This window comes from Staurois parvus, unplaced genomic scaffold (assembly GCF_062004578.1).
Source record: "Staurois parvus isolate SC_StPar_1 unplaced genomic scaffold, SC_StPar_1.0 ptg000441l, whole genome shotgun sequence".
In the NCBI taxonomy this organism is placed as follows: Eukaryota; Metazoa; Chordata; class Amphibia; order Anura; family Ranidae; genus Staurois; species Staurois parvus.
The window spans coordinates 1,981,602-1,992,500 of record NW_028318237.1 but is presented as its reverse complement, the minus strand read 5'-3'; the positions used below and the strand labels follow the sequence as shown (position 1 = coordinate 1,992,500).

At 45.0% G+C, this 10,899-nt stretch overlaps 1 protein-coding gene across 1 annotated transcript in view; it reads left to right on the top strand.

Moving 5' to 3' along the window:
* RAVER2 (ribonucleoprotein, PTB binding 2) overlaps positions 1-10,899 on the top strand; it is a 68,836-nt gene that overhangs the window by 55,839 nt on the left and 2,098 nt on the right. The window contains exons 10-14 of the mRNA XM_089687943.1: positions 1,639-1,735; positions 2,521-2,642; positions 2,719-2,796; positions 8,415-8,462; positions 8,537-8,650. Coding sequence (XP_089544069.1) covers positions 1,639-1,735; positions 2,521-2,642; positions 2,719-2,796; positions 8,415-8,462; positions 8,537-8,650 — 459 coding nt within the window. The remainder of the gene's footprint in view (positions 1-1,638; positions 1,736-2,520; positions 2,643-2,718; positions 2,797-8,414; positions 8,463-8,536; positions 8,651-10,899) is intronic.

Here is a 10,899-nt window from a genome sequence, read left to right as displayed (position 1 = left end):
CCCCTTCCTTCCTTTCCCCTTCCTTCCTTTCCCCTTCCTTCCTTTCCCCTTCCTTCCCCTCGCTTCCTTCCCCTCGCTTCCTTCCCCTCGCTTCCTTCCCCTCGCTTCCTTCCCCTCCCTTCCTTCCCCTCCCTTCCTTCCCCTCCCTTCCTTCCCCTCCCTTCCTTCCCCTCCCTTCCTTCCCCTCCCTTCCTTCCCCTCCCTTCCTTCCCCTCCCTTCCTTCCCCTCCCTTCCTTTCCCTCCCTTCCTTCCTTCCTTTTTCTCTCTCTCTTCCCCCCCCGTCTGATTTTACTAAAGGTGTTGAAAATCAGAATATGTCTTTCTCTCCCTTTTTCCTTATCTTTTCCGCTCTCTCTTGCTCTGTCTCTCCCATACTTGCTTTTTCTCGCCCTCTCCCTGCTGCCACCTCACCCTTTCTCTTTGACGCCCCCTTGGTCTCTTTCTGATGCTCCTTCTCAATTCCCCCTTCTCTTTTTTTCGCTGTGTCTCCTACACTTGCTCTATTTCTTGCCCCCTTTATCTCTGGTGCTCCCTTGCCCTCTTTTTGGCGCTCCTTCTCTGCCTCTTTCTTTGGGGCTCCTTCTCCTTCCCTCACTTGCTCTCTTGCACTCCATTACCCTCGTCCTATTTTGCCAGGGTGAGCGTGAGGAAGCACCACAGGGAGAGTGCTTTTCTCTCTGGCGCGCTCTCTCCCTCTTCTGCTCCCTATTTCATGGGGGCTTAGTCTGTAGAAAACCCACATAACCTAGGAAGAGCATACAGAACTCAATGCTTATAGTGTTTGTTTATATTATTTAACTTTTTTTGTATTGCTTAATGTGGAGCTTCGCCCAAAAAAGGAAATTCTGTTTTAACAACTCATCCCCTTCTCATTAAGGATTGGCACCTTTGTGGAGCTGGAACCCGATTTTTGACAGGTACCCGCTCCCACTTCCACTCCAATGGCCTAGGCGATCGGAAGCAGAAGTTCTCCTCCCTCCCCCTTACGCCCCGCAGTCTTCTAGTACACGTGACGGGTCCCAGAAGACTGCAGGACCATTCACAATGCGCGAAGCACTGCTTGCACATGTGCAATGGGCACCCAGCTGTGAAGCCACAAGCTGTCACAGTCAGGCCCCCACACTTAATATGCCGGCGCCAGGGACATAAGATGGCCAGTGAACCTGGCTGGGGTGAGCACACCACTGGATCGAGGGACATGTAAGTGGTGCTTTTTAAAAGTCAACAGCTACAGTTTTTTTTTTTTTTTTTTTAAAGCTAACTGGAGCAGCTTTCACACTGGTGGACTCCACTTGCTCTGTGGTCTATTTACACCCCACTGCCCTCCGATGCGCCCAACGGATCCCCTATGTTTGTTTTTGGTGGATTGGAGGTAGGCGGGTGTAAATGGACACAAGTCTGTTTACACCTGGACCCTCCATAGAGCAGAATGGAGGGTCCGATCAGGTCCGCCTGAAACACCTCCAGACAGACCTGATTGGGAAATGCTTGTGTGAAAGGGGCCTAGGGCTGTGGCTGCAATACTGCTTTTGTGTTTCCTCAGTTGGGGTGTAATAAGTTTGCTCTGGGGAAAAAATTGTGTAAGGTGTTGCTAAACCGCTTCTGTGTTTGTCTGAAGTCAGTCTTTCCTTTTGCAGAACAAGACGAGTAACCAGACATCGCTGTTGGGAGAGCCACCAAAGGACATTCGACTCAGCACTAACCCTTACTTGAATCTGGCAAGCGTGTTGCCTGGTAAATTTCATAATAGCAGTAGATCCTTGTACCTGGGTCACAGGTTGGCAGTTCATCACATAGCACAGTTCAACCACACTTTTTTTATGCCCCTCCCCCAACCAGAAGTGTAAACAAAGGCATAAAAGCCTCTGTGTGTTTTTTTTTTTTTGGTTTTTTTTGTGTTTCCTATGGCACTCTAGGCCCTCTGTGCTCTCAGGACCCTGGGCGAAGTGTTGTCCTTCATGAGATCTTAATGGGGAAAATGTTGTAATTACTAATGAACATGTTTCTCAGCTCTCCCTGCACCTGGGATGTTACCGGCAGTAGAAAGTGAATTTATTCTAAAGAAAGCTATTGACTTTTTCCCAATGGTGCTATTTTATTTTTGCTGTCCCTATCTGGAGTATTTGTGTTTCCGGGTTCCAGGGCACTCCTTACAAAGGAAGCCCCAACCATTGCAGGTAAATGTATGACTGCAGTCATTGTTGACAACTTGCCAGCTATGTAAACACTATTCAGAGCAAAGACTCGCCTCTTTCCACACCTTGTTTCCTCACTGTCCAGATGAGTGAGTTATGGCTTCTTCACTGACAGAAATGCAGAATATCTGTCACCAGCAGCAACTCCTTCATCTAGCCAGCAGTGATTTGTAACAGGTAACTGTTTGCTCTGGCAAGTCACCAGCAGCTAGATTGCTAGTGTGACATGGCTCCTGAGGGGGTGATGAGATGGAACTTTTCTAACAGGTGTCTGAATTGTTTGGTCTATAAATAAAACATATTTATCTATTTATTAATGTTCAGGAATGGCTGCTCGTGGTCTCCAGGCTCATGCAATGGATGGCTTATTATCTCAGGACTCCACAGTACAGTCAGGATTAGAGAACTATTTCGCCTACAGCCAGCAATACGGGGATTACTCTCAGGTAGCTCATTCACCTCACGCTGGCTTTGTCTGTATCAGTAAGTGCACAGCGGCTAAATCTCCTGTTTATGTTGCAGGAGGCTATTCAGCAGTGGTATGACCAATATTCAGGATACAGCAGTGCCCAGGCAGATGTTCCTGGGGATGCCAGTCAGGTGAGTGGGGATGCAACAAGCAGTTTTTCAGTTGTGCTTTTATTTTTTTTCCCTTCTGTACTACTTGCCCTCCAGAGGATTTACCCCCCCCCCCCCCCCCTTCCTGACCAGGTCATATTTTGCCATATGGCGCTGCGTTAGTTTAAATGACAATTGCGTGGTCATGCAGCGTTGCACATAAATTAAATTTGTCTTTTTTTTTACCCACAAATGGCTTTCTTTTTTTTTTGCGCAATAAACACAAAATACATTTTTTGAATAAAAAAAAAACATTTTTCACTTCTTGCTATAAAACCTATCCAACATGCCGCCCTGTAGCATTATTTCTGCTATAGGGCGTGGGGAAAGTGGTTAAACCTCTGGTCAGTGGGGGCATGCTTTCTCTTCTGCAATAATCTATACATGAATGTCTGCTCTCAGTTTTCTATTGAATGTACAGGGAGCTGCACTTATGCAGCTCAGCATGTATTCCCGACACTCCAGCTGTGCCAGAATGACTGACTCATATGCGCGGGATGACACCATCCCCTGCTAGCCAACCAAAAGGCTGAAAATCTGACACCTAGGAAAAAGATGAAGGTGGCCAGCGAGTACTGTAACCACCATTTCAATGGAAGGTGGAGTGTATTGGAGATTACACCGATTTTAAAATCGTGCGACTTACAGTGAAGCTGCACAATTTCAAAATCGGGTGACCTGCCCATTTTCAGTTGTGATTTGCAAGACATCTGACACAGATATCTATGCAAATCGCAACTAAAGTAGTGCATGGACTACTTTTGAGCTTCCTATGGACACAGCTGATCACATGATGCGGTAAAAGGCCAATGACACAGCAGATCACCGCGTAAATACAGTTGCCGGTTATCGGCTGCACTTTCCTCACGCTGTCACAGCTTGAGGAAAGTACTGCCAATGTCTGGCAACTGTCACAGAGCAGATTGGCACTGATGATCAGTGCCACCTTTCAGTGCCCACCATTGCTGCATATCATCAGTACCTCCTCATCAATGCCCACAAGTGCCACAGCATCAGCGCTGCCTATCCGTGCCACCTCATCAGTGCCCATCAGTACTGCCTATCAGTGCAGCCTCATCAGTGCTATCCGTGAAGGAGAAAAATTACCTGTTTAAAATTTTATATAATAGAAACAAAGAGAAACTTTTTTTTTGCTCTTTTTTTGTTTTATAGTGCAAAAAACAAAACACCCAGTGCCAATTAAATGCCACCAAAAGAAAGCTCTATTTGTGTGAAAAAAATAAGAATTTCATATAGGTACAATGTTGCATGACCGCGCAATTGTCATTCAAATTGTGAGAGTGCTGAAAATTGGCCTGGGGATGAAGGGGGTAAAAGTGCCCGGTAGGACAGAAGGATATTATGAGTAATGGAGTAATAGGCACGTTACAACAGTTGAAATAAAAAAGGACACGTTTTATGCGCTTGATGAGTGGCGATCAATCAATTAAAACACTTTGTCATATCTCTTCCACAACCACTAAGAGAGGTTAGAAATATGTATCCATTCAAGCAATTGTTAAACTCAGATTGAATACAAAAACATGGTGCTTCACATATTTATAGGATACTGACTATAACATCTGAACCGGCTATACCAGCATTTATGGGGGAAAATGGGAAACGAGTTGGGAATGCAGTTGAGCGAACAACAGAGAAGGAAAATATTTAGAATTTGCACACAAAGCAGTGGGCATGAGTACTGTAGAGATGAATTATAAATTGATGGCAAGATGGTATATTACACCTCGTAGAGCTCATAACACCCAGAGAATTCTATGTATTGTTGGAGGAGATGTGAGATGGAGGGTACAATAACACGCATATGGTGGGAATGCCCCAAAATTCAGGAATTCCGGCAGGAGTTAATACAACAAATAGCTGAGATTACGAGGGAAAGTATATTAATCCCTTTGCGCTGGCGCCTCTCAGCCCTTTTAAGAGTTTCAGATGGCGGGTGGGGTTTTAGGGTCCTGCGACCGCCATGATTCGCTGTCACGGCGGTCACTTGATCGGAAAAGGTCCCGACCACAAGGGGAGATGGGACTTTTCCGTGAGTCACGGACATAAGTGCTGGGGGCGAGCGCTCTGAGCACATATGTATTTTCTAATGGCACGCAAATATGCGGCCGCTCAGCGTCAAGGCCCAGACGCCGAGAGGCCGCATATTTGTGTGTGCTTGGCATCTAGGGGTTAAAAGATCCGTGGGTATGTCTTATTTCATAAAACAGATCTAACAACAAAACCGTAATAAAAACACGATGATGCCCCACTTAATGCAGCAAAAGGGCTGATCCCTAAATTTTGGAAGGTCCAAGAGATCCCAAGAATAAAATACTGGATAAAAAGAGTAAAATGTATATACAAGAATGAAGAACTTTATGTTATTGGAGAAGATAAAATGGATAAATGCAGAAAAATATGGGAAAAGTGGGGAGAACTCAGAGATTTGTAGAACTGATGGAGTAGAAGGGAAATTCAGGAACGAGAGGTAAGGAGTAAAAAGTCGATGACAAGAAGATGCTTCTGGTTTAGAGGAAGATAGTAGAGGTGAGCGAAAATTACTAGAAGGGAAAAGACAATGAAAATATTGGGGGGGGGGGGGGGGGAGAGTAAGGGTGGAGAGGGGGTATTGGGAATATTGTAATAAATGTCTGATTACTGTGTACTGATATATTTATGATTATATTGGTTTTGTATTTAATAGATATATTTTTTTTTAAAAATACTTGCCAGTAGGCAAGCATTCCTGTGATGGGCAGCACAGTGGATAAATGGTTAGCACTTCCGTCTGGCAGTACTAGGGTCGTCGGTTTGAATCCCAACCATGGCAACAGCTGCCTGGAGTTTGCATGTTCTCCCTGTGCCTGCGTGGGTTTCCTCCGGGTACTCTGGTTTCCTTCCACACTCCAAAGACACGCTGGAAGGTGAATTGGCTCCTGTCTCAATTGTCCCTAGTATGTGTATGAATGTGAGTTAGAGATCTTAGATTGTATGCCCCTTGAGGGTTAGGGACTGATGTGAATGTGCGATATATACAGTGACGGAAATAAGTATTTGATCCCCGGCTGATTTTGAATGTTTGCCCACTCACAAAGAAATGATCGGTCTACAAATCGAGTGGTAGGTGTATTGTAACACAGAGACAGAATAGCAACAACAAATTCAGCAGAAATGCATGTCTAACAAATGATGCGCTGATTTTCATGTTCATGAGAGAAATAAGTATTTGATCCCCGTCACAAAACATGACTTCGTACTTGGTGGCAAATCCCTTGCTGGCAATCACAGAGGTCACGTTTCCTGTAATTGGCCATCAGGTTTGCATACATCTCAGGAGGGATTTTGGCCCACTTCTCTTGGCTGATTCTCTCCAAGTCATTAAGGTTTGGTGGCTGACATTTGGCAACTCAAACTTTCAGCTCCCTCCACAGATTTTTCAATCGGATTAAAGCAGTGTTTCTCAACTCCAGTCCTCATGGACCCCCAACAGGTCATGTTTTCAGGATTTCCCTCAGATGAAACAGCTGTGGTAATTACTAAGGCAGTGAAACTGATCAAATCACCTGTGCAAAATAATGGAAATCCTGAAAACATGACCTGTTGGGGGTCCATGAGGACTGGAGTTGAGAAACACTGGATTATAGTCTGGAGACTGGCTAGGCCACTCCAGGACCTTAATGTACTTCTTCTTGAGCCACTCCTTTGTTGCCTTGACTGTGTGGTTTGGGTCATTGTCATGCTGGAACACCCATCCACGACCAATTTTCAATGCCCTGGCTGAGGGAAGAAGGTTCTCACCCAAGATTTGATGGTACATTGCCCCGTTCATCGTCCCTTTGATGCGGTGCAATTGTCCTGTCCCCTTAGCAGAAAAACACCCCCAAAGCAGAATGTTTCCACCACCATCTTTGACAGTTGGGATGGTGTTCTTGGGGTCATAGGCAGCATTCCTCCTCCTACAAACACGGCGAGTTGTGTTGATGCCAAAGACCTCGATTTTGGTCTCATCTGACCACAACACTTCCCACCAGTCCTCCTCTGCATCATTCAGATGTTCAGTGGCAGACTTCAGACGGGCCTGGACATGTGCTTTCTTGAGCAGAGGGACCTTGCGGGCACTGCAGGATTACAATCCTTGTCAGCGTAGTGTGTTACCAATTGTTTTCTTGGTGACTGTGGTCCCAGCTGCCTGGAGATCATTGACAAGATCCTCACGTGTAGTTCTGGGATGATTCCTCACTGTTCTCATGATCATTGACACTCCACGAGGTGAGATCTTGCATGGTGCACCAGACCTAGGGAGACTGACACTTGTTTTGTCTTTCTTCCATTTGCGAATGATTGCTCCAACTGTTGTCACCTTCTCACCAAGCTGCTTGGCCATAGTTTGGTAGCCCAGTCCAGCCTTGTGTAGGTCTACAATCTTGTCCCTGACATCCTTGGACAGCTCTTTGGTCTTTGCCATGGTGGAAAGTTTGGAATCTGATTGTTTGATTGCTCCTGTGGACAGGTGTCTTCTATACAGGTGTCTTCTATACAGGTAACAAAATGAGATTAGCAGCACTCCCTTTAAGAGACTGCTTCTAATCTCAGCTTGTTAGCTGTATGAAAGACACCTGGTAGCCAGAAATCCTGCTGAATGATAGGGGACCAAATCCTTATTTCCCTCATGAACATGCAAATCAGTGTATCATTTGTTAGACATGCATTTCTTTTGAATTTTTTGTTGCTATTCTGTCTCTCAGTGTTATAATACACCGAACATTCGATTTGTAGACTGATCATTTCTTTGTAAGTGGGCAAACATTCAAAATCAGCAGGAGAGCAAATACTTCTTTCCTTCACTGTATGTAAAGTACTGCGTAAATTTACGGCACTATATAAGTACCTGAAATAAATGTCTGTGTTCCTGGTCATTAGCCTCTGTTATATCTCAGCCCAATGTTGGTAGAGTTCTTATAACCCCCCATTTTGTGTTGGAAGTCAGAAAGTAAACAATGGTCTTTGTGGGTAGGTTTCCTTCTTTTTAGCTGCAAATTTTGCCTTTACACATCATACAGGTGCACACGTTAAAACCTGATCAGGTGGATGTTCTAAGCCGCGTACACACTACAGACAACTGTGAGATCGCTATACTAACACACGAGATGTTGGTGCAGCGAACTCCCTTGCTGTGCTATTGTGTTGTGACAGGGGGACTCTTCCAGCCAGAACACACTGATCAGCGGATGCTGGTTTTCCAGGATGCCCTTTTTGACAGAAGCTGATTATGAAAGCAGCTTTTGTGGAACAAGCAGCTGTACACACTGGTCAAACCGGCTGATTTCGGCTGATATTCGGCCTGTGTGTACATGACTGTACTGTACTGCGGTGCCATTTCTGACCCCAACACCAAAATTGTATTAATAGAAAGCAAACCAAAAGTGCATCAGTTTTGCACTTTGCCCCTATTTAGCAGGGAGCTGTTGTTTTGTAAGCATTTTTGTTCCCTCAAATCTGTTGTGAGCGCTCAGCATGCATAATTTCTGTTCACGATGTGGGTGGACGTTTTTGACAATCTATATTTATCTTTACATCTGTTGCCATGTTGGGAGCAGGCAGGAGACTTGTACCAGACTGCAGCAGAGAGGGAGAATTATTATCAGGTATAACCTCTATAATTTCTTTGTCACAAATTTATAAAGTAATGGCTTTCTAATTTTTTTCGTACTGTCCGCAGCAGTCTTCCACGTTGGCTTACGGAGAATATAATGCGTATGTCCAGGCCCCGCCCACATACTATACAAATGCACAAGGCTCGTACCAGGTTGGATCTGCACTGTCTGTAGACAAGGTAGGATTATGTTTCCAGGAAAAAGTATACCCTTGTGTGGTAAAAATAAATTATTTCCAAAAATGAAATCGCCTTAGGTTAGGAGTGGCATATGGATGTATATCAAATATGCGACTCCCAATGGCATCATCCCATAAATATCATAGAAGAAGATATATTCATTCTTCTTCCTAAAAATGCTAGGTGTCTGGCTGTAATGCTAACTCTCTGCTTGTTCTGAGTCTCATTCGAAGTACTGGGGCCAGGCATATCAGGAAAGGTGGACCTGCTTATCTGTGTTCTGGAATAGGCACTCAGTCTGGGTTTACACTGATGCGGTGCGACCTACACTGCATTCCTGTGCAAATCACATGCGATTTGAGCCATACATTTTGTATGGCTCAGAACACACCGAATCCACGCCAAAATAGTGCAGGACCCTTTTTTTTTTTTTTTTTTTTTTTTTTTTTTTTTTTTTTAGTCCGCACCAGAATCAGATCGTGGGTATTCACACTCATGCGATCCGATTCTGCGCATCGCACCGCGTTTTGCGAACAGATTTTGGGGTGCCAACTTAACACTCTACAGCGGTTTGCATGAATGGGGTGTGATCATGATGCAGTGTAGAAACCAGTGCGAATTCCGCACCGCATCAGTGTAAATGCGGGCTTACAGTGACCCTGTCACCTCAGGATCGCTTTTACAAAATGGCTACCTGTAAAAGGAGCGTTTCTTTACCTTTCAACGGCCTGTGTAAGGAAAAGTTACTGCAAGCGTTTGACCATCTGAGTTGACCCCCGGTTCACATCCATGCGGCCGTGCGGGCCGCATTTTGCACGGGCATGAGAGCCAATTCATTTGAATGGACGCCCGTGCAGGGACTTTTTGAAAATGCAGCCCGCATGGGAACCTCGGTTCCCAGTCCGGTTGCGTTTTCCATTGCGGGTGGCGTGCCATTAGAAGTAATGGCACCTTCCCGCGGCTCCGCATTTCTCTGTGCGGGTGGAGCGGCTGCACAAATTTTTGTGCGGATCCGCAGCGGCACCACCCGCACAGATGTGAACCTAGGGTGAATGTTTGCTGCCCTTGCTTGTTACTGTGGTTGCTCCTGCTCACTTGTACCTCCTCTAGAGCAAGACAGCAACTCTGTGGTGAGACAGACATACATACATACATACATACATACAGACATACATACATACAGACATACATACATACAAGTCCTCTGGCAGATGGTACAGATCCCCTATATGTGTGTTTTCAATTCTGTATGTAGATGTTTGCTTGGAATTCAGATTTAATTAGTTTTCACTAGAAAAGAATGTATAGTTTTACATATTTTGCCAGTATATTGTGCATGTAGTCCTGTCCTAACCCATGAGAATTCTGGCGGTTGTTACAAAGTAAAAATGCAGGAAGTCAGAATTTTCTATCTGGCTCTTTCTTTCTGCATCATATAACAAGAGTTCCCTTTCTTTTTGGAGAGCCTGGATCTCTTATGTAATGTCATTCATCATGGGTTTAGCACAGTGTTTCCTAGCTAGCTTTCTGTGGAAACAAGGGTGGTTCCTAAAAGGGATGGACTGACAACTTATGGGGCCCCCGGGCAATAGGGGATCATGGGGCCCCTGTGTCCTTGCCCAAACTCAAAAAAAAGCCTATGAAAAAGGTATCAGGGGCATCTCATGGGGCCCCCTACTGACCCCAGGCCCTCGGGCAGTGCCCAAGTGCTCGAATGGTCAGTCTGCCCCTGGTTCCTAAAGTTGCTGGGGGTTCATTGGGTAAACTGAGAGCCCACCTACACTGATCACCAGAGCAAAGGAACACTTCTGCTATGACCACTAATGTTAGGCAACAGCACAGTTGTTAGCATCTACTTTTTTTTTTTTTTCTGTAATTATTTCATTTCAAGATTATTAGGCCTCATGCACACAGGATGTTAAAAAAATAAAAAAAAAAATCTAGAAGCTGCTGTCCTGGCAGCAGCGTTTTTGCTGAAAAAAAATGCTTGACGCTTGTAAAAGTATCTCTTTGACAAGCGATTAGGCATGTTTACAATTGTAAAGTGCTTGTGCGTTCATTTAATTGGCCAGAAAAAATTATTCTGCAATGAATTAACGCTCAAAAGCTAAATGCGCCTAGTGTTTAAGTGCGTCAAGCGGTTTTTTTCTGCCAAATGCTGCTGCTCCTGGACACACTGGCCCTGGGGGGGTTTTTTTCTGCTGGTATATGCTACTGCTACTAAAAGCTTCTAATTGTCTGTGTGCAAG